This window comes from Anabrus simplex, chromosome X, assembly GCF_040414725.1.
Source record: "Anabrus simplex isolate iqAnaSimp1 chromosome X, ASM4041472v1, whole genome shotgun sequence".
Classification (NCBI taxonomy): domain Eukaryota; kingdom Metazoa; phylum Arthropoda; class Insecta; order Orthoptera; family Tettigoniidae; genus Anabrus; species Anabrus simplex.
Window position 1 is genome coordinate 189,134,697 of NC_090279.1, and position 25,399 is coordinate 189,160,095.

The 25,399-nt window shown below is 38.8% G+C and overlaps 1 protein-coding gene across 2 annotated transcripts in view; it reads left to right on the forward strand.

The window, feature by feature from the left end:
- The window catches only part of LOC136885987 (histone-lysine N-methyltransferase Set8), a 66,980-nt gene that overhangs the window by 30,753 nt on the left and 10,828 nt on the right, over positions 1 to 25,399 (forward strand). For both annotated transcript variants that reach the window (XM_067158697.2, XM_067158696.2), the window contains 2 exons: positions 14,130 to 14,289; positions 21,341 to 21,563. In XM_067158697.2, the coding sequence (XP_067014798.2) occupies positions 14,130 to 14,289; positions 21,341 to 21,563 (383 nt within the window). The remainder of the gene's footprint in view (positions 1 to 14,129; positions 14,290 to 21,340; positions 21,564 to 25,399) is intronic.

Sequence of the window (25,399 nt, forward strand, 5' to 3'; positions counted from 1 at the left end):
TGTTGTTTGTGCCGAGTATGCGAATAGCCAACCACGGGCCTTTTCAATTTCGTAAATACGTGTCAACAAGTGATGAGGGCGTTCATTTCTACCGAGGTCTATTTTGACGTTGTATAATATAATTTTACAAAAGAAAATATTTATAAAATCCTCCTATCAATACAAGTCAAGTCATCTGTTAGATGAAGCAAAGTCTATACATGTTTCAGCCTAATCTCAAGGCCATCTTCAGTAGTAAAACAATGATTACATAATATACAAACAAATTAAAAATCGTAATGATGTGAAGTGACAGCGATCATGATTGGTGAGTTAAAAACACGTTGAGGTACAAAGTCCTCTCGTCGAATAGATCTTGCTGACTGTTAAATAAAAACACTATGTTGAGGAGTGTAGTGAGACCGTCAATACTACGAATAAAACGTGTATAACATCTGTAATGAGAAAAAAGGAATATATGAGTGGATGAAGAAACAAGTTAAAATGATGTACGAAAAGAAAACTCATATGACTTACTTGTAACTAAAAGTTGTCTCGAATGGAGATGACCTTGTCGGTCTCAAGTCACATTGACAACTAAGCCTGTGTGTGGCTTACTGTGTATCTGTGTCGATGTGGTTGGGAGGGGTAATGGAGGGGGAGGGGCAGGGAGGGAGGGACATTGTCATTCGCGGAAGGAGGGTGTTGATGGAAGGGCGGGTCTTGTTCTAGAATGTCGGTAGTGAAACTCTTTTTTATTAATGAACTGTTCGCAGATGAGCAGGACAAAGGTTTCCAATAAAATATTTTTCTTTTCATTGATTTCATTTAAGTTATAGACGGGATTGTTATATTGGTCGATATCTATATATATATATTCTCTAATATATTAAGTAAGGGACCTTTCTGTTCGTAATGCAGGATCTTTAAGTCTTGATCAATTGTTGTGTATTTATGATTTTTTTCTCTACAATGTTCGCTCATGGCTGAGTAGCGATTATACTTTAGGGCATTAAGATGTTCAGAGTATCTTACATTGAAACTGCGGCCTGTTTGCCCAATATACGTTGAAAGACATGATTGGCATTTTAATTTGTATATTCCAGAGTTAGAAAATTTTTTGCTGTTGACAGTATGAGAATTAAAAAACATTTTTGTATTGGTGTGAACGGTTTTGAAAGCTACTTTTTAACTTGTGCTTTTTAAAGATGTTTGAAATAGGATATATATTATTATTATTATTATTATTATTATTATTATTATTATTATTATTAAAGGTAAATGTGGTGAACTTCTCTTTATGGGAAGATTGTTTTTCTAAGGTGGTCTTGGGTTTATTTCTAAATTTATTGAGAATTTTACTTCCCTTCCATCAACACCCTCCTTCCGCGAATGACAATGTCCCTCCCTCCCTGCCCCTCCCCCTCCATTGCCCCTCCCAACCACATCGACACAGATACACAGTAAGCCACACACAGGCTTAGTTGTCAATGTGACTTGAGACCGACAAGGTCATCTCCATTCGAGGCAACTTTTAGTTACAAGTAAGTCATATGAGTTTTCTTTTCGTACATCATTTTAACTTGTTTCTTCATCCACTCATATATTCCTTTTTTCTCATTACAGATGTTATACACGTTTTATTCGTAGTATTGATGGTCTCACTACACTCCTCAGCATAGTGTTTTTATTTAACAGTCAGCAAGATCTATTCGACGAGAGGACTTTGTACCTCAACGTGTTTTTAACTCACCAATCATGATCACTGTCACTTCACATCATTACGATTTTTAATTTGTTTGTATATTATGTAATCATTGTTTTACTACTGAAGATGGCCTTGAGATTAGGCTGAAACATGTATAGACTTTGCTTCATCTAACAGATGACTTGACTTGTATTGATAGGAAGATTTTATAAATATTTTCTTTTGTAAAGTGATAACCGTCAATACGGAATGAGATTCATAACTTGCAAAAGTATAATATAATTACAAAGGAAACGCATTCTGGCATTGTATGCACTGGTAGATACACGACTGCTACTGTGGGTACACGTACCTGAATAGTAGAGGCGTGCATTATTCGAACTCGAGACGAGGCAAGATGCACCTTGCTGCATATGTAACCACCATTACGCATGAGTGGAATGTGTAATCTAAAATGCTTCAGTTGCTCCAATTCTTTCGACAGGTAGGTGTACATCGTTATCAGACCCCACATTCAATAACATATGACCACTGCGTGTGTTTACTGATATTTTGGTGGTGAAGGAAATAATTCCTTACAATGTTATAGAGTATTATTTGCGTCATAATTAGGTACTTCGATATTATGACGGTGCAATGTGAAATTGTGTCTAGTTGTACGCGACAACTTGAAGATGATGTCCGAAACGCAAGTAAGTCATGGACGTCGGTTATTTTGAAGAGATGTCACATAGCACAGCCCGCTGTGTTGCTTATTCAGAAGAAGTAAAATACGTCGGCAGAAATACTTCTGGGATGATCGGACACTTACAAACGCATAATATCAGTGAGGAGGTATCATCACAGAACACCTCCGGCCCGGTCTGAATCACAAAAAGCTACCCTGCCGACGATTGTGAGGCATCCAGGTAGGTTTACATCCTAATAACAATTATTAACAAATTATATGGGTTATTCAGCTAAGAAGTCCACCTGACATAACTCGTGAACAGTTTAAGATACTGACATTCTGTCTTCACTTTCGTTAATGTTATTAAGGAGCTTATAGTTCAACATGCAGGGTTTTCCTAGGCTTTTGGCAAAATTTGTCGTCATAAACGTTTCCATATGAGAACTGCTGATGATAACTATCAAGCTTACACTCGTAGTTACTGGGACGTCGCACAGCTCGCAGCACACGAGAATCGGTCTCGAGAGCGTTGCCATTACCTCTGCTGAAAGAATTGGAGCAAAGTCGGGCATTTTAGATTACACGTTCCACTCGTGTAATGGGGGTTGCATATGTAGCAAAACACATCTCACCGTCTCAGGTTCGAATAATGCACGCCTCTAGTATCCAAGTAGGTGTACATTCTATCTACAGTTATTCACAAATTATGCATTGTTATTCAGCTAAGATGCCCACCCCAAATAAGTCGTGAACAGTTTAAGGTACTGACATTCTGTTTTCACTTTCGTTAATGGTATTAAGGGGTTCATAGTTGAACATGCAGTACTTTTCCAGGCTTTTGACAAAATGTATTAGCTCGCACGTTTGAGAACGTTATTTCACGCAATAACTGCCAATGATACACTATCAAGTTTACAGTCGTAGTTACTGGTACGTCGCACAGCTTGCACTACAGGAGGATCGGTCTCGAGATTCTCGCGGGAGTCTCGAGCGAGAGCATTGCCCATCACTAACGTCCACGGTATCCCCTGCCTGCTGTAAGGGGCAACGAAGGGATGATAGTATTAGAACCATGAAACTATTTGTAATTAGTACCACCACATGTGGAACACCTTGGGTCGCTTATACTTGCGCGTAGTACCACTATGTTAGGTACACAATAGGTTTGTGATTAGTACCACTTTAGGAGCGACACCATGGTTCTGACTTGACTATGATTCGCACCCACTATATGAGGAACAACACAGGATAATGTGAGTCCCTGTGGTTAGTACATGTATGTGATGAAAACCATAGGTTTGCGTTGCCTGTAAATGGCGCTGCAATGTGCAAAACACCATAGGTCTGTATTACATGTGTGAATTTCATTACCTGTGAGCAGTACCATAATGTGTGGAATGCCGCGAGTCTACGCATTCTGAATGTTTCCAGCCTTGTTTTCCACTGGGTAACCAATTCATTTAACTTCTGAAATAAATCTCTAGCCAGCATAAAATCATCTGCTTAGAGAAGGGTCCACGGATGGGGAGCTTTCATGTCCGCATTTACCGCGTCCATACACAGGATGAACAGGAGTGGTGACAGAACAGATCCTTGGAACTCTTACATGAATGTCAAATGGTGCTATGACCCCAGCTGCACAACGGACAGAACATGTGGAGTTGTTGGGAGCTGATCCCAACATACGTACATATTCTTCTGGGATATCGTGGGTACAGAGCAAATACCAGAAGAGTTCATTGAGGGACCTGATCACATGCCTTTTCTATATCGAGAAATGCTATACGGGGCATTTTACTATTTTTCTCTGTGGCTCTCTGCCGACGACTGTGTGGACAATATCTGTTGGTCTGCAGCCTTTTGTGAAGCAACTGGTTTGATGAGATAGTAGGTGTGTGTCAATCACCTGCCTATTTCTCATTGCGAATGGCATTAAAGTGCTCATGTCAGCGTATTAAGTATATTCACTGGGTTTCTAAGGAGCTCTCCATGTTCATCCTTGATATGGATGGCACGTTGGCAAGATCTGGCTTGCCTATACATAGCATTGGCTCCTCGGGGTTGATCTTATCACTAATAGAGTTGATACATTTGAGCTCCCTATAGCTGACCAGATCAGTGTCAGTTCTTGATCAGAGCCATTTGTTGCAGGAAATCTTTGACATCACTGCTCTTTCACCGTCTGTGTTCTGTGGTGGTGACAGGACAGACAGGCAGGTGGAGTTGAAGCCAAAAGTAAAGAATCAGTAGTCTATGCTGAGGAGCAATGATGTCTGATTTTATCACTTGACAGTCCATAACTAGCCTCTGGTCTTCCCTCTTCACCAAGTAATCAGCTTGCATCCACCACTGCTGTATGTGATAATGTAAGGAGGAGTTTTTTGAAGATCGTATTTGGTAGTTGCATGCTTTGCTCGTTCCAGTGTGTGTTCACCAGCTTTGGTACGTTGAATCATTTGGCTCTGAAAAGGGCCTATTTGTAGGAAAGCCATCCATTTCAAGAGTATTAAGGAGACTTGTCAGTATTGAGAAAGTTAGCCACTCTGCTACTGTTACTGAACATGAGATTTGAAGTGACACTTCAAGTTAAAGAGCCATTGTAAGAACCTGAAAAACGGTCTCCCACAAGGTAGTGTCCTTGTACCAGTTCTCTTCAGTATTTACATTAATGATCGACCTATTGGACTGAATACCGAACATTTCCTACTTGCTGACGATCTGTGTTGGAACTCATTCCAGATCATTTTGCGAAGTAGAATCCAGGCTGCAGCAGTGAATTGTCCATATATTACAGGGACAAATACCTTAAGCCAAAATCTAGGAAAACACAGGTTACAAAGTTCCATCTACGTCATTGTGCTGCAGATCACAAACTTGGTGTCAGTCGGGAAGGAAGGCAACTTGAGTTCACGCCCTGTTGTCAGTTTGATCAGTTTCTTACTTTTAGAGAACATTGCCATTCTGTTGGTATGAAGGTCAGAGCCTGGAATAGTTGAACAGTGTCAATCTTGGGGAATGCATACAGCAACTGTACGAACCACAGCCTTAACACTTTCCCTACAGCTGAATGTGCTTGTCCTGTCTGAATCAACTAATGCCAATAAAGTGGATATTGCTTTAAATGAAACATGCCATGCAATTTCTGGTGTGTCAAACCAACAAACGTCAAAGCTTTACGACATTTGTGGCATAGCTCCGGTCATTCCAATGCCAAATGGCAGCTGAATCTGAGAAACTCAAACAAGAGGCGGACGGCCATCGTCTTTTCTGTGTTCATTAAATAGAGTAGAAGTCTGTTATGGCGAGAATTCATAACGGCCCAATAATTTACTCGCTATAGCAGATTGTTGTTATAACCGATTGTTTGTAAAAGTCGGGGAAAAGGCCCACACACATTAAAATTGCTATAAAATGGCTATCTCTTTGATCACAGCTTGCGTTTTTGAGGGTGATTTCCATACTATGACATACTTGTTAATTTATTCAATTTCTGATATTACGTGAACTCATATGTTCAGTTTCGTTCTTAAAAATTGTAATAGTATCACTCCACAGGCTCCTGTGGCCAATATTCCAATTTTCTTATTCAAACAACGTAACCTAACCTAACCGCATATGTATCAACAAAACATATTTCAAGCCCCTGAGGAACAATGTAACCCTTTTTGCTATAAATTTCAATGGAAATGCCCTTACCAAAATTTAACCAGATGCTAGAAAATATAAACTAACCTCTGAAATCAGTGATGCACTCTGCCATACTTGCAGTGTATCACATTCTTACGTAAATTCAGCACATAGCATTAACATTAAGCGATGGTCTACTTCAGCCTTTATTAACATGTTAACAACTGCTATCGGCCACATTATTTACTCATTTATTAGGAGAACCTGCTCTCTTTCATTTTGAATTTTGTTTAAAGTGCACCAGTCGACAGGTATTGCTAATCCTCTCCGACATCTCCTTTAGATGTTGACAGGAGAGCTTGCTAGTGATCGTAGGGAGAAAACTATACCTAAAAGGATCAATCTCATTCAGTATAATGTATAAGATGAAGTTAAGATAGGGTCCACCTATTCAATAAAAATTTAATGACGAATAGATTTTATTTTTTCATTATTCTCGGGAATAGTTTCTGTCCTCCTGAAGAGGTTATCCTTGGCCATTAACGAAGTGATTACAGGAATTGGAAAAAATTATAAAAATGGTGAAAACACTAAAGCTCTGGGGGGAAAAAACCAGCTAAAATATGAATGATTCAGAAGCATTTAAAATGTGCTAATAAAAAATATGCACTTACCTTTATTATTCACACCTCTAGTAAAGATGTACTTGTGGAGCGATGGTGGTTATTATTGTTAAGCATATGGAATTTACAAAATGGAGAAGTATATACAATATTATACAAAAGAAAAACCTGCAAAGAATACATGGTAAGTAGGGAACAATTACACATGGATATCTAAATTGTTTATCCACTGCACTAGGGATACTCAGACATCAGCAAAGTCTTTTCGGTCTCCACCATAAGCACGCAGAGGGCATTCGTCCATTATATCATGCATGGTCTGGGCTAAAGCACCAGAATCACACGCTGGAGAGTCCCTAAAGCCCCACTGGTGAAGGGAGAATGCAGATCTTCCACAATTAGTGCGAAACCTGTTTAGTGATGCCCACGTTCTTCTAGGCAAACTGAAACCAGCTGGGGAGTGGTTTGGATTAAAGAGGCTTGGCCAGTCCGGAGCTGTACGAAACCATTGCTCTTTCCATTCCTCTTTTAAATTGAAACCAGCATCCATTAGATTCTTAGCTGTTTTCATTGGTGGCTTACGGGATTTCAGCCTTTGTCTCCAGAGATCTGCAACATCTCTGTGGATAGGTAGAGTTGGATAGGACATGATCTTACCATATTCTTGAACAAGGGCTCTTGAACGTACCCTCCGTGACACCCAGTTGTGAGGCAATAAACTTATTATTATTTATATTATTTTGTTCTCCTAGAAAGGTACCCTATTTTACCTGCCAGACTGAGTGGTTCAGATGGTTGAGGCGCTGGCCTTCTGACCCCCACTTGGCGGGTTCGATCCTGGCTCTGTCTGGTGGTATTTGAAGGTGCTCAAATATGTCGGCCTCGTATCGGTAGATTTACTGGCACATAAAAGAACTCCTGCAAGACTAACTTCCGGCACCTCAGCATCTCCTAAAGCCGTAAAAGTACAGTAGTTATTGCGACATAAAGCAAATAACATTATTCTGTTTTACCTATAGTTTATAAGAATACAATATTAAATGTTATTAATGCATTACACAGTAGAATATTACAGTGAGTTAAAAACATTATCTGGGAAACAGAAAAACTGAAGTGAAACACCATTTCATAAATATATCAGAAACAGGCGGGGAAAAGTTTACATTACAGTAAGTCAGGTATCCTGACAAATTGTTCCCTTTTTTAAGCGACAGCAGAATGCTGCATTGCCTAAAAAAAAACACGTTTGCCTAGGTTTATGTTTTGTACCTGAAATAATCTGAGGCAAGTCCCTCTTCAAGTAGTTTGTTAGCTGAAGGTTCCTGAAAATTGTCAGCCATAATAAAAGTATTTACACATAGAATCATAAACTCAAAACTCTGCATAAATCTATTACAGTACAACAATATTTAGAGGCATAAGCACAGCGCAGACCATCATTCAAGACGTCAACAATATTTGAATCTACGATTTTGACCGTATATGGTGTAATTGGTCCATATGGACTGTTAGTTTCCTCTTTTTGGGTCCGCCTTAATACTTGCAGATATAATCTCTAATTCATTATGTACATACTTTCATGAGTACATGTTTCGAGAACATCACGATTCTCTTCATCTCTCCACATCTATAAAAACTGTTAGCATGTCTTACATATTAAATTATAAAATCAGTTCATTTAAGTTAAAATAATCTAAAAGCTGCGGTTGAGACTCTAGAACTTAATGTTTTGCTTGACCTCGAAAGTTTGTCTTAATAGTATTCCTCCATATTTAATAACTAAAATTATGAGAGTTATTTTCAAATAGATCTAGTCATGCTAAGAGATTTTTTATGGTTGTGGGCTGATGAAGAGAATGGTAATGTTCTCAGGACACGTACTCATGAAATACTGTAAATAATTTTGAGATTATACTTGTATTGACAATGCAGATAACAAAAAAAGAAAAGGGGAAGTATTGTTAGCAATGTTTCTCGCTAGCCAATGACACCAGATTTATCTAGCCAGCCAACAAATTGTCATATAGAAGAACAAGGAAATTGTTTAATATGGCTGATGTGAGTGCATATCAGCACCTGAGGTTCATATCAGAAGGAAAATTACTGACTAAATGGCTGGCTGAGCTAAGACTTCACTGTGCCGACTAGCTGGTGTGACAAGAATATCTAGAAATACCAAAATCCGCTTGGTGCTGACTATCATGTTTCCAATATTGCACAGTTGTGAAACCTAGACTATCAAAGTTGGAGAACCTCTTTAGTCATTCATTGTAATTTTAACATTTCTGGGGTGTACTGGAGTCGACAATATTTTGGTTAGTACGTTTACTTCCGTGTTATCACTGGCTTTATTCACTGATTCCACTTGAATGGTGTCATCTGTCCCAGGTGTTTTGGTTACAATTTCCTCGGAGCATTATGCCTCTACTGTAGATAATTAATCTTCCAATACGGGAAATGAATTGTGAAATAAAATAGAACTCTAATCAAACTGATTTTCATCAGGCTCAAATTTATCTTTCAGTGTAGCTATAATGTTAAGATCTTTCGTCAGGCCTTCAATCACGTGTCCCACGAACAGATAGTGAACACCCAGTCTGATATGGAGTGTTTACCATTAATATTTACATTTGTTACTAAATAATAAATATCTTAGGTACTGGTATGCATTAATAGAAGTCTGCTTAATAATAAATACTGATATTTCATTGCTTTTTTGAATGTTATTATATCCTTTAACCAGTGACGTGAGGTCTCATAAACTCCTGTTACCTTCTTATCTTTGTCAACACACTTTACACCCTGGGTCAGGGTTAGCTCGCTACGTTCAATTGAAATTTTCAAGTGGACTTCACGTCAGCAGTCTAGAGTTTTTTTGTCAATGCATGTTGCCTGGTAAGTGTAAGTAAAACATCTCAAATGACTAGTCCGTTGCAGTTAGTAAGAACTACAAATCCTCAGTTCGAGGAGTACATTATTTAACTACTAATGAAAAATTTAGTGATATGGCTGTTGTCTTTTGGTTAATGGAGATCGCAGTTTGTAATGCTTTCGTCTTGTTCATGTTGTGCCATGAAAGCCCGGAAAAAATGGAATTCTTGAAGGGTTTGGCATCTGATCAAGTGAAATTACACGTCAAAGAAGAATGGTAAATGAACGAGTTCCCAGAGAGATACGAGCAGGAATAAGCAACATTCTGCACGCAAGAATCTGCGTCGAGATATGGAAGAAAAACTTTAAAAACCTGCAATCTTGCCGTATATATCCAGCATTCTTGAGAAACCCAGCATATGTGTTCTGTAAGTGGGAGTTTTCGGTTTGCTTGCAGACTACTTCAAAAATTTGCAACAGTTTGCAATGAGGACGAATAGATATCGTACCATCAGTGCAGAAATTCAGTGCCGGAATTGTAGGTTCCAAAGTGTTTTGCACGTTTACATTTATATGATTACTTCTGTTTACGCTTGCGATGTTCTGGGTCAGAGAAAAGTGTTCCGTTTGGTAATTGCGATGTATTTGTATAATTTTACTGATGACAATGATCAAGGTGAAATTTAAGATGTCTGCATACTGTGATTAAGAAAGAGGGGGAAAAAATCTAACTTTCGCATTATTAGATCGTACATATAATCATATTATGAGAGATTATATGCTGAGTCAGATTGATTGAGATGACTGTACATGTTGGCCAACCAGTTTTCATTATAGAAAACTTCTGCTGGTAAAAGTAACTAGATACTACCAAAATAACCCAAAAAACATTTGCGTAGAGTCCTCTATTGGAGAACGAGATATACTAACCTTGATGAAATCTGTACTGTTTATTACCAGGGCTTATAAATCTAGATTTACGTTTCCAGAAACTCGTTAAAGTTAACAGCGCAGTTAAAGTTACAAACACATTTAGGTAACTCATAGGTAACTGGTGTACCAGAAACCGGCCATAAGTATGCACCCATCCTGGGAGAATAAAGATACTTGAAATGATTGTTCCAAGTTTGTGTTGTTTGGGTCATCAATCCATAGACTTGTTTCATGCAGCCCTCCATGCCACCCTATCACATGTTAATCTCTTCATTTCTTCGTAACTCTACTACCAGGTGCCCACAATTAAAGTTATGGTATCCAACGCGGTACAGCACGGGCTTTAATGATCATAGGAGTCTGAATTGCGTAGATATGCTAACTAAGGAACGCGCTCGATAGGGGACAGATCAGGGGATCGAGCAGGCCAAGACAATATGTCGACTCTCTGTAGAGCACGTTGGGTTACAACAGCAGCATGGGGGCGTGCATTACCTTGTTGGAAAACCCCTCCTGGAATGCTGTTCTTGAATGGCAGCACAGCAGGTCAAATCACCATATGGACGTACACATCTGCAGTCAGGGTGCATGGGATAACCACGAGAGTGCTCCTGCTGTCATAGGAAATTTCTCCCCAGACCAGACCTCCTGGTGTACATCCAGTGTTTCAAAGCCACATACATGTGGAATGCAGGCGCTCATCTGGCTTGCTCCCAACCAACACACAGCCATCACTGGCACCAAAGCAGAACCGGCTTCCATCGGAAAACATAACAGACCTCCACTCCATCCTTCCATGAACTCTCACTTGACACCACTGAAGTCTCAGCTGGCAGTGGTTTGGGGTAAGTGGAATGCACGCCGCACTGCGTCTGACTTGGAGCTCTCCTGCAAGTAACCGATTTTGAACATTTCATTGTGTCACTGTGGTGCCAACTGCCGCTCGAATTCCTACTGCAGACGCACTCCGCTGCACCACAGCCATATGCCGAATGTGGTGGTCCTCCCTGTCAGTGGTGCCACTGCGACGTCCGGAGCCCGGTCTTGTAGCGAGCATACCTTCTCGTGACCACTGCTGCCACCACGCATATACAGTGGAGACATTCCTCCTAAGTTGTTCCGCAATAGCGCGGAAGGAAAATCCACCTTACATAGCCCTATTATACGGCCTCGTTCAACCTCAGTGAGATGATACTGGCCTCTTCATCGTCGTAAAGGGATTCTTGACCCACTCACAGTCACTCCATCCAGTCTCACAGATAACTAACACTCTCGCACAGTACGACCCGTATTCAAAGCAAACCTGATGTGCAAAGTCATGGGGCCTCTACTAGTGCCACGCTCATGCGATTTGCGGGAAATTTGAATCGGCATCGTCTTTCAGATGTATAAACATGCCTGCCGACATTCATTAATCTAGCACAACCCCTTCTTGGTGTTTGGGAATTTTTTTCTGCCAGTATATGTTTAAGTGTTAAAAATACAGCATTTTATTACACGGTTTGAAACATGCTTTTATGGTTTTATTTGGGGAAAATTATATTTTTTTCCAACCTTGTAATTTTCCTTTAAAAGCACGTTTCCACTTAATAAGAGGTTCTGTTTAAGACAGGTTTTACTGTATTTTCACTAGGATATCATATGTAATTATAGAGGTGTTAAATGTCTCATTAAATGTACTCATTCAGTGAGTACAGATCTCTCAAATAACGAACTGAAGAGAGAGAGATAATCCACCAAGGATAGCTTCCCTAGAACAAGGGGTGCTGTACGGTAACAGCATAAAATAGATAGTAATTTTCCCACTATTTATCTTAGGAAAAAATGAGCTTATATATTTTTGAATTTTGAAATTCCCCTGTTGTAAAACTATATCTGATCAGGAGAACTTTATTTTTCTTTACATATACTGTATAAATGGTGTTACACCATTGACAATGAATTACATAAAACGTCTAAAGAAGTATCTTCTAGAAATGAAACAGGAATACCAAAACAAAGGAAGAAATGAACTGAGAAAATATTGTGACTTATCCTCGCGCAGTGAAGAGCAACCCAATAACCTCCCAGCAACTGGCGAGTATGTGATGCTTTTCTTCAAAATACTTAAAACAGGGTTCGTAGAGTCATTTCTTTTCACAATCAACATCTTTTGCCTGTGAACTTTTACTCTCAAACCTTATTGTGGGATCAATAACAATGCCAATGTTTCTCTTCCTATCAGTCACGACAATGTCTGCAAGTTTGCTGGATCCATCGCTAGAGATACAGTGCACTTCTTCAAAGACTACAAATTTGCAGATTTTTTGAGAAGTTCTGCAGTACTCCTCCTGACCATATGGTGCCTGTTATTTGTCAATAGTTCCCCTTTCGGGCCGAAACCAAGAACATGAGGGTGGGCTTTCATCTCGTTGCAGTGACTGCAACGGTTTTCTTAGCTTCTACCTGGAACACTTCGGACTGCTATCATACTACAGTTCATTTTAATGGCATTAGTCCATTGGAAAGTTTAAAGTCGTTTCTTCATTGCTTATTCATTTGAGACTGTAACATGAAAGTATTAAAGTGTGGAGACTAAAGGCAAGTATGAAAGAAACTTGGAATCAACCCATCTCCTAATAATATTTAAGTCAATGCAAACTTCGTTTGTTGCTTGTGTTACTGTGATCAAAGAATCAGTTAACGCTATCGGCAGTTCATGATCTTTTTAACGTAAATGTTCCCAATCATTACATCATTAATATTATCAAACACATCTTCTCTTCATGCTGCACATTTTAGATAATTTAAAACAATTTCGGTGGTCTTTTTGGCTCATTCAGTGATTACAAAGTAGTTTTATCTTCATTGTAAGACTGTAGCTCCATCTGTGGATCAGAGATGGTGTGTCGGCCTCCAGATCCCAAGATTGTGAGCCCAAAACTGGCAGAGGTAGTCAGATTTCTGAAGAACGGACCAGAGTCAGTTCGACACTCCATGTCGTATGTTGTCGGCATGTAAAAGATCTCTGGTGTCACATTTGATGTTCACCCTACAAAATTCATTAAAACTCAGCCATAGACCCCCGAGAGAAATTCAGTTTACTCGGCTATTCCGTAGACCTAGAGTAAAACGGAACGTTGAAATTCACAAGCAGGTGGCCCTATTGCATCAAGTTGAAATGCCTGCACACACTATCTGATGCCATACTATTATTTATTTATATGTTTATTCCGAGGATTGTCCTAATGAGCTATTAGCTTGAGGGAGGGACTGCCCTTTACGGTTTTGGCTTTACAATTAATGATAAAAATGTTTAATGTTCATAATATATGTTGATCACAGCAATGTTGGCAGTACACAAGAGATAATTAGCAATTATATTTAAATGCGGCAATAAGAATGAATACATTTTTTACAAAAATGTCTAAAAACAAACGTATTAAATAGTGAAAAATAATGTAATACTCTAACTAGGTTTGCCATTTGTTATATGATGCTGCGGCAGAATATGGTGTACTTCTTATTCCATATATGAATATCTTTCCTGTACCTAATTTCTGTGTATAAGGAGACCATACCATTTTTAAATTTATACATGAATAGTGCTTCAGAGTAATGCATTCTGACAGGTAAGATGTTTGTGTCCCTGTATATCTCAGTTATTATTATTGTAAAACTATTAACATTTTTATTGCTGAGCTGTTGTGTATAAACTTGTCATTGCGATTCTTTCTAGATGGTGTCGATGAGAAACCAGTCATCGTTACTAGTAGTCCTCCACAGACTCCACACAAAATTCAGCTATGTTCAGATGTCCAGCCTTTATCACCGTCGAGTGCCATGTCCCAGCTCCGTATATCTCTGACTCCGAAGAAGGCTGTTAAATCTAGACGAAGGTACGACTTCATATTTGTCTTATTCATTGTATCTTCGATTAATTGCCAATTTTAGCCTTGGTTTTTTTTTTTTTTTTTTTTTTTTTTTTAAAGCCTTATCTTAGAGTACTTCAGTGACACCTGATGATTTTGTTGTGCGTGTTTACAATGCCAATGTTATTTTGGTTGAAAAAAGAAATTCTACAAATGACATAAGGAAAGGAATACGATAAAGTAAATTGCACTGAATCTCTGTGGAGAAGAAAACTGTCAAAACAGGAGAGCTGTAAATTACATTGTTTATAGTCGCTCAAAAGAAGAACGAGCACATAGTAATATATTTTCCTCGCAATTAATATTTAATCATACTTAATGTTATCATTATCAAAATGTAATTCCATATGTATAGGTTAAATTGTTTCTGAAAAGTGTACCTGCGAGGAACTTCCACTATAACAAGTACCTTTTTTTTTGCAACTATACAAAAATCACAATTCTAAGGTGGATGAAACACTTGTTCACTCCCTCTCACAAAAAAAAAAGTGGAAGAATACAGTATATGTTTTACTGAATTGTTAAAAACCCAGTTTGTCTTTTGTAAACGAGAAACTTGGTATAAAGCTGTAATCAATCAAATAATTACTCATATTAATCCTGTGATATTCAACATCCTGCACAGCTGAAGAAACGAATTCCTCTCTCATCACTTTGTTCGTCACTACTATAAAACAGCCAACGGCCGTAGCCGTGTTGAAACACCAGATCCCGTGAGATCTCTGAAGTTAAGCGACATTGGGCGTGGTCAAGATTTGGATGGGTTGCCACGCGGTGTTGGGGGAGTTAGGAATGGAGGAGCGGGGAAGGAACTGGCCACCCTACCGTATGTAAACTCCAGCTCAGGCACACCTCTGCGGAGGTTCGGACCTGCCTTCGGGCAGAATACACCCTTACCCTTTACTATAGAACAAATCCCAGTTGTCAGAGTTTCACGCCACAAGTTGATGTTAATCATAGGTCTGTGTTGACTAGAGCTGGGATTTCTATGCAATTACATATTTTGTTCCTTGCTATTTAGGTGCTGGGAAAAGTCATATGTTCACAAAACACTACGTTAGGGTTAATGTTACGGAATTTCATTTTACATATTTTTTTATATTTTTGGGTATTTACATATTCTTCGTGATATTACATAAAATTACTTATTTTAGCATTGTCCTGTTTTCATATGAAATAAATTGCTGAATTGAAGTTTCACACTTAATGTGGGGCTGTTGTCTGTCTTCTCAACAAGGGGGATTAAGATAATTATGAGTGACAGGTATTTGAGATGATAAGTGCAGGTAGAGACCCTTGCAAAATAGGTTTTTCTAAAGGTTCCAATTAGCTGCAGGAAAACTTTTACTATACATGTGCCAGTCTTAAATCCTTCATCCCTTTTAGAGTTAATTGCTTTAAAACTTGCCGCTTTCATGTTGGAGTTTCCAGGAATATTTTTCTAAACGCATTTCTGTGACCTATTTGTTATGTACCTAGGAATTTCCAAATCTATTCTTAGAGCTGTCTTCCTTTTAAATGTCTCAAATTTAGGATTTAGTTTCTTTTGAACATCTGAAGAACATAGTTCATGAACATCAGTTTCCTCTAGAGTCAATTTGGCACCAGTAGCATCCATGGATTGCAGTTGACGAGTCTTTGGAATTGATGGCAAAGTAGTGATTTGCCAAGCATGCAACAAACATATCGCATGTTCCATGAAATCCCAGCTTGAGCAACATGCATGAAGTGCTCTGCATAGAAAAAACCAACAGTTAGGTCTACAAAAGAAACATATTCTTTTAACACAGATGCAGCCTTCACCTTCAAGTAACCCTTTTTATAAAGACTTATGCAGTGCAATGATTGCAGCAAATATTCCATGGTATAAACTTGAAGTGCCTGAATTCACATCTTTTGTGGAAAAATGCTGCAAGCAACATGTTCCTAATCAATCAACACTACACAAGTATTATCTTCAAATCTGCTACAACGAGGTAATGTACTACATAAGACAGCCTATAGGAAATTCTTTCATATGGGTTGCTGTTGATGAAACAACAGATGCTAAGGGTAGATTTATTGCAAATCTTGTGGTGGGGAAGCTACAATCTGACAGCACCTCAAAACCGTGTTTGGTCTACTGTAAAGAGCTAGTCTATTCAAATCACTCAACTATTGCGAGATTTGTGAATGATGGATTAAGAGCTCTATGGCTGACTGAGATGAAAGAGGAAAAGGTATTATTGATGTATTCTGATGCTGCAGTATATATGTTTAAGGCTGCAACTGATTTGAAGGTGTTTTATCCCAATATGCTCCATTTTATACAGTATGCTTGTCTCATGGACTGCAACCTGTTGCCGAAGATATTAGAGCTAAATTTCCACAAGTGAATAGACAAATTTCAGCAACAAAAAAGTTTTTTCTAAAAGCTCCACAACAAGTGTTATCTTACAAACAGCAATTGCCAGAGATATCGCTGCCGCCGGAACCAGTGTTAACGAGGTAGCGGACATGGATAGAAGCAGTTACCTTCTGTAGTGAGGATCTAGATGTTATAAATACTGTGGTACATTCTTTTGAACCTGAAAAACTGCCTTTAGTGACTCCAAAGTGGCCTCCTCAATCACCTACATCAGGGGCAACTTCTGCTGGCTTCCAGAAAGCATCAAACGTCTAGAAACATCAGGACTGCCACTGCAAGATTCTATTGCCGTCATAGAGGATGCTATTGAAAAACTAAGTGCTGTGCATGGGGAAACTGGTGCAAGTGTATTGAGAAAATTGCAAAAAGTGTTTAAGAGAAATCCTGGTTATTCAACATTTCACAGTGTGTGCCGAATTCTAAATGAAGATGACGTCAATCCTCCCTAGGACATTTCTCCAGCGAAAATTCCTCTCCTAAAATTTGCCCCAGTTACAGCATGTGATTTCGAAAGATCTTTCTCTGCATATAAGAACATCCTAAGTGACAAACGCCTTTCCATGGCCCCAGAAAACATCGAAAAATACTTAATAGTTCACCGTGCTACAAAATTTAAGGAATAATCATGCTTTGAGAGTTGAAAATAATAAGTTTCTGTTGAATATGTGTGTGATATATTCATATAATATGACTCCAAAGAACATTTAAAAACACTTAATTGTTCACTGTGCTACAAAATGTAATATAAAGCGTGTTCAGTGTGTTGCAACTGACAAGATGGTAAGTTTATATTAATTATACGATATTACTTATTTTGCCCATTCTACATATTTCGATGCTTTTTGTTACATATTTATGTACCTATTATGCCACTTGATTCTACATAAAAATCCCAGCTCTAGTGATGACTTATATGCTACCCAGAGTTGAATAGCAAAACAACCCAAACTGCAGACTCACAGTATTTCTTGCATAATTATTAAATCCATTCCTGTTAATGATGAAATACATGTATCCTGGTAAGAAAGGATAGCAGCAACTAATTAGCAAAATGTCCATCCTGAGATCAGGATGGATATTAGGTATGAAGTAGGAAATTAGTTCTGAAATACAGATACCTGTAGTGATATCACTATAAGGGTAGAATGGATCAGGCTGAAGTAGGAAATGAGAACAACCAACAACAACAACAAAAAGCATCTTAACAAATAGTAAGAATTATGAAATAAGAGTTGAGAAGACTGGGCGAGTTGGCCATGCGGTTAGAGGCGCGCGGCTGTGAGATTATATCCGGGAGATAGTGGGTTCGAATCTCACTGTCGGCAGCCCTGAAGTTGGTTTTCCGTGGTTTCCCATTTTCACACCAGGCAAATGGCTGTACCTTAATTAAGGCCACAGCCGCTTCCTTCCAACTCTTAGGCCTTTCCTATGCCATCGTCGCCATAAGACCTATCTTCAGTATGTCGGTGCAACGTAAAGCCACTGGCAAAAAAAAAAAAAAAGGTTGAGAAAAGGGGATCAAAGGGGAAAGAAATTCATAGAAGATAACAAAAGGAATTATTTTTTTAATACCCTTTAAAAAAGGAAGGGTGTGGTAGTGTGGAAAGAACTAATTTTAGTGTCTAGACGTGAAAACACTGGAAAATCTTTAGTAACAGCAAATTCATTAGGTGTATCTTATTTCGTTGGGCTGAGTTGCTCAGAACAGTAGAGCTGAAGTTGGCAGGTTCGATCCTGGCTCATTCTGGTGCTCAAACATGCTAGCCTGATGTCGATAGATATTGCACGTAAAATAACTCCTCCTGACATGTTTCTGGTGCTTCCAGAAACAAAAAATGTAGTTAGTGAGACATATAACTAATAATAATAATAATAATAATAATCATCATAATAATCATAATGATGATGATGATATCTCAGGATTTGATTGTGAAAGTAGCGGAGTGGATTTCTATTGAAGTATTAAAAATAAACCTAAATGGCAGAGTAACTACTCAAGATTCTAATTCTATGGGTGAATGACCTTAATTTGGGAGAGGAGCAGGAGATATTTTGATATTGGCAAGTTTGTCACTTCTTTCTATAGCACCCTGTACGGGTCAATAATAAAGTCTTAACATCCAGATCCCAAGACTGCATATTCTAATTCAGCAGGGGTTTAATTTGGCTCAAGTGGTAATGGCAGTGAATGGGAAATTAATGAAAGACTAACACGTTTTCGTGCTATAATGTTGGTGGAAACCCAATAAAAACAGCACTGATAATAGAGTTTGAGCAGAGATTTGCTGATGTTCAGTCATCATCACATCAGACTTTGAGAAATTTGAACAAACTGTTTGGATAAATGTTGTGCATGTACTGCAAAGTATACGACTACAATCTTTTACAAGGGAAGAGTTGTCGTTGGTTCATGGAAGTATAGCAGAAAGGAGTTTCTTAAATTGGGGATGAATCATAACACTGCTTCACGATCAGAAGCTGTGACTTTTTCTACCTTGACTTTTGCAGGTAGTATTATAAGATAATATGGACCGTCATTTTGAGAGCAAGTGGTTTCTCATTCAACATGAAGCTGATTCAGACCTTTTGGAAAACCATTCTATGGACTGATGAAGCTTCATTTAAGCTGAGCAACCAAGTAAATTGACACAATTGTCTTTAACATGCTACTGAAAATCCAAATCTTCTTGAAGACTTTATACTGATGGTTTGGTTGTTTGGAATTGAGATGTCACAGGATCATCCTTTTTTGGAGCAACAGTTACCAGCGACCAATATCCTGATGTTATAAATTGTAGCTTTTCCAGCACCTTGGTTTGCCTATGTGTAGTTGATATGGCAGTGGGATGGAGCTCCTCCTCACTTTGGTGTAAGTGTGAACAACTCTTTGAACCCACACTTCCATGAATGAATTGGATATCTGGTATGACAGAATGGCCACCTAGATCATGTGATATAACAGTGTGAATTTCCACTTTAGGGCTTTGTGAAAGGTGACATCTTTTCTCAGATGCCACAAGATCTGCATCACTAACAATAGCTAAACCAACTGTTGCTTGAGGAAATCAATAAATACTGTTAGTTATGTTCTGGTAGCTGTAAATCAGTGCCTAAACAATGTGAACTGTGTATCACAAATGGGCCTCCATTTTGAACAATCTTTGCATATTAAGAAAGGAACAAACAGGTGTGTCATATCAAGTCAGAGAGAGGGGAATAAGAAAGGAACACACATAAAACGAAGACAATGGCAGGTCTGTGTACGAAGAGGAAGGAATGGAAATAGGAGATGGTGACAAACATGGAAACACAAAAGGAAAAAGGCAATCTCCATATCTTCATACACTGCTGTCTTCAAATAGACAGGCTCTCTCCTCATCAGTCCCAGTTCTTCTACATCCAGCTCTTCTCAGCCCCCGGCGAGCTCGTTTCTGCTTCCCAGCTTCATCAAGAGGGCGGACATCAACACTCATTGAAGGGCCATCTTGTCAGATCTTCAGTCTTCATGTGGGATAAGTGTAGGAAAAGAAAAAAGCCTCATAAGTAAAGGAAAAGGGAAGAGACATTGTTGTCAGAGATTACTCGTTTCAGAGTTTACAGATTTCCTGGCTAATACCTCACTTCAGTTCACAGCAGTTTGTATTTAAACTTCTCGTGATTATACAGGCCAATTCTTGCGTAGAAAATACGTCCACACATCATGTAGCTTAGGGGCTGGGGAGATCTTAGCGGGGTTTGGCGAAGTTTGCGTTCCTGTCACTTAATTTCTTCATGTCTGCGGCGTTCAAGTTTGTTTCTGTTGTTGGTCTTTGAAACATCTCAAGGGGTCTCGAACCGGAGCCAAGTTCACTTTATAGGATCTGACGCGGTAGTCTGATGCCATTCATATGGCGCACATGCCGTGCCCATCTAACACAATGGCCAATGACCGATGCTTCCACAATCTTAGCTCATGCTTTCTCGAGAACTTCAACATTAGAGACGTAGTTCTCCCATTTCATGTTCATGATGGAGTGCTCCAGCTTTTACAGGACAAGATTAAGATCTGTCAAGATGCCCCCTCAGTGAGTGTTGATGCCCGCCCTCCTGATTAGGCTGCGAGGCAGATACAAGCTCGTTGGGGGCTGAGAAGAGATGGTGTAGAAGAACTGGGGATTGATGAGGAGAAAGCTTGTCTATTCATAGACAGCATTGTATGATTGTGTTGAGATCGTCCTTGTCTTTTTGTGTTGCCATGTTTGTCCTTGTCTCCTATTTCTGTTGCTCCCTCTTCCCACATTGACCTACCATTGTCTTGGTCCTATTATATGTGTTTCTTTCTTATTTGAACAAATAAAGTAGTGTGCAATTTATGATGTCAAATTTTGAGGGAAAGTGACTTTCATCCCACCTTGTACAGAATTGAAGTTTCTTCTCCTGCCATGTTGATGAACCGAGATTAAACATGCAGTTTTATCAAGATGTTCATTTCACGAAAGAAATCCGTATTGTAGGCTTATCTCCTTAAGATTTGCTAAGATGACAGTTATTTCTCTTTAAAATATTTATTGATTTCTCTTAAAAATATGTATTGTAGATATGTCTATTACACTTGTTTCTTTGATTTTCCAGATTGAATCCCAGCCAAGCAGTAAATCAGCAAGCTCCCAAGCCATTAACATTCAATGGACCAAAGTGTAATGCTCCTCTCAAGCCTCCCGTTGCCGAGAACCATAAGCTCACAGAGTACTTCCCTGTTCGAAGGAGTGTTCGTAAAACAAAGCGCACTGTGCTGGAAGAATGGCAGCGAGGCCTTGAGGAAGCTGTTGCGTCCGGCAAAGAGGATGGCCTTGCGGTAAATTAGCTTAAATCTTCTTGTGTCTCCATTAACTGTTGAGGTAGTTATTAGGACGTGAAACCAATAACATTAGAGTTGCCGTTGGCGTCCAACGTCTGACATCGTTCATTTTCCATTTCGGATGTATCTCAGACTTAGTCCAACAAAACTTTAAGGTTATATATTTTGTATTTTGGAACGAAAATGGTAGTATTTAGCTTGGATATTTTTCTCTTCCGTGCTGCCATCTGTTAATTTGTTTTAATTGAGTTGTTTTTTCTTTGAAGATGGTTCATCACTGTTATGTTTATATGATATTAACATGGCATCCACCATTTGCACCATGGAACCGTATGAGATTTACAGAAGCTTGTGTGACACTGGCAAAATTAATGTTGATTTGTTGACTGATTCTGAAAGTGAAATTAGTGAAAGTGAAATGAAAACAATTTTTCGAATGAGGAGGTGGAGAAAACCGAGATGGAAGACTGTGGCAAAAACGGTGATGTTGGGGGTGACGAATGAAGGTGACCCTGATTTTTTCAAAGTATTCTCACAACAGTGCTATGGATTACATGCCTCCTAATAGGGAAGAAGCCGGTAGCTTAAGTGAACAGTTTTCAGTTGTATTATATGAAACAAAAGACAGAAAGTAAGCATGAAGTTAATCCCAATTCTTTCAGGGAACTAGTTATAGTGGGGTTTATAGGGGATGTTACGAAACAAAAAGTTCATAAGGGCAACCAACAGAGCAGCTGTGACAAATTTTGCCTGAATGAGGAAACTACATATTGTAGCTTACTGGGTCGTTGGTAAATAAGAAAGATGTGTCGCGGAGTGAGTAGGCACATCTTACCAAATTACTCCTGTCCTCTTCTTACCTGGCTAGATCAGCCGCGAGCCTGCGGACGTTCATTGACTTGATCGAATAAACTAAAATAAATCTTAAAGATATAATAGGGCAGGAATCACGATTGTGAGAGTGAATGAGGATGAAAATTTCATGAACTAAACTTTAATAATTGGAAACATAAAAATCAGATGAAAAGAACATTAATAATCCCATGAATCTATACAAAAAAAGTACAAGTTCACATCACTAGTCAAGTAGTGGCATCATGATTAATAATCTATTCTGAGACCATGGGAACATTACATAAACACTGCATTTTATATCTTGATAAGTTCAAACAGATTTTTACACAGTAATCTTCGTAATTAAACGTCCTATTGCACGAGATTAAGAACAGAAATTCTGCTCACATAAAGAAACTAATTTCAACATTATTCCCATAAATTCGGGAAAGCAATACACATGAATACAAATGCAGGACTATCTTTTACCCCCAAAAGGCATTGAAGTTAAGACGAGCCCGCTCTCGTTGTCAAAGGACGAGTATGAACTCGCAATCTCTAGAAAGCATACGTGCTATACCTCTAACAAAACTCAATCAAATGACAAACACAAAGAACCAATAACAGAGAACAAATCACGAATACCAATGCATTTGAAATAAAAATTACAAGGAAATACACTCTTCTTACGGGCTTGGTGAATTAGGCACCGTTCTTCCTGGAGCATCTTATCTGGGTCATGGCATTGACCTTCCCTGGCGAGAGGGGGAGTTCAAGGCTGTCTGTCCCTCGAGGATAAACAAACATTACGTCAGCTGACATCTACCATAATAAGGCTGAGTTTCCGTCACACCTGGGATCTGTCACATGGCTAGCAGGCCCCATCTCATGCTCTCAGCTGGACGAACTTGTCGCCCCTTCAATACGGGGCACACTACAGACACTCTCAGCCTTCCTATAATATAACAAAACATTACTCTGACATATGAGTCACTTTCCTCAAATTCGTAATTAGGCTTATATGCCACATCTCTTTTCAGGCCATTCAAATCAAACGAAATATCATCAGTGCATTTCATCTCTTTATACATCAGACCCCGGTTCATGCTACGTGCACAGTGATAAGAAAACTCGCCGGAATAATTTGGAAAACCCTCTCTGATACAACGTTGAAGACATCTGACCCTCAGCTTCTTCAGCACCTGTGAAATTTCTTGGTAATAGCGATACACGCAAGTTTTTTCATATCCTCTTTCTTACCTATATATGACCTTCTAGATACTTGAAAATACCGTATTTTAGCAAAAATGAGCTCGCGAAATATCATAAAATCTGATTTATTGCGTGAAATGAGCAAATAATCACAAAATATACCCCATTTGGTACGAGAAATGCAAAATATTCTCGAAAAAGATCACTAGAAACATTTAAATGCTTCTGAGATCGTAACTATTGTAGATTCATTTCAGTTGCTTGATAGCGCTGTATATTCTCTACACAAACGCACGCAAATCGATGCGCACTATGTACCGGAAGTACATGTATGCAGTTCCGCAATCTTTAAGGCAATCGATAAAAAATATCTGTTAACGATTACAGCAAATGACGTTGTGGTCATAGCAACAACGATCCTGTAGCAAGCCCTGTCTTCGATAAAGCAGTGCGCGTTATATTCTTTGGCAGTGTGAGTTCGCTGCTGATGAAACTTACTCGGGAAATTCCCAGCATTTAATTATTAAAATGCCGAAAACTAAAGTCACAACAGTTTTTTCGAGGGCCGAGGAATACAACAGTGAAGGGTTCTATGTAGTTGATACTGAAAGAAAATGAGAAAAAAACACACTAATATGTAAATACTGTAATGTTCGTATTAAGTGGGAACGGAAGGATACATGCGATAAACACTGCAGGGAATCAGAAACGCATAAAAAGAAGAAGAATGAAGCAAAGGAACATAATTCTAAGCAGCAAATAACAATTGGCAATACTCTACACATCGCAAAGAAGTTGAAAAGTGATAATGAACAATTTGTAATAGACACAACAAAAGCATTCCTGCAAGCTAACATTCCTTTTGAGAAATTGATAATCCCGGCATGAGGGAGTGGATGAACAAGTATATAAAAGGTAAGATAAATAATTCTGTCTTTATTGTAAAATATGACCGTATTTGTAGGCCTGTTGTAAATAAATTACCAGGCTGAGTAGTACCGATGTTGTTTTTACGTCCCACTGACTACTTTTAAAGTTTTCAGAGATGTCGGAATGTTGTCCCGCAGGAGTTCTTTTACGTATCAGTAAATTACTGACACAGGGGTGACGTATATGAGCATTTTCAAATAACACCGGAATGAGCCAGGATCGAACCTGCCAACTTGGGTTCAGAAAGCCAGAGCCTTAACCGTCTGAGCTACTCTAACGCGGCCGGGGTATTTGAAGGTGCTCAACTACGAAGGATATATGTCGATATATTTACCGGCATGTAAGAGAACTCCCATGGGACAAAATTTTGGCAACTCGATAACTCTGAAAACCGTAAAAGTTGTCCAGTGGACATAAAACCAAAACATTAGCAAGTTACTGGTATTATAGTATTAATAGTATTCCTGTATTCATTTCTGTACTTGTTTTCTACAGTTGCTGGTGATCTTACACAGGCAAATACTTGCCGCCAAAATTACATCCCACTTGTTAAAGCAGAATATGAAGAGGAAGTGAAAAAGCTGTGAGAAACAGAAAACTGATAATTCACTGCGATGAAACTACCAATCGGAAAGGGGAAGCTGTTTTCATAATTCTGTTCCGTATACTTCTTGTAGATGCTCTGCCTTCAAAGTTATACGTTGCTTCAGTGAAAATTTTGCAGAATGTTGACTTGCAAGAGTGTTGTCAATCTATAAACAATGCAGTTGTGAAGTACTCTGTGGACTACAATGATGTTGTCGGCATATACTCTGACAGCGCTCCATATATGACAAAGTGTGTGCGTACTCTCAAAG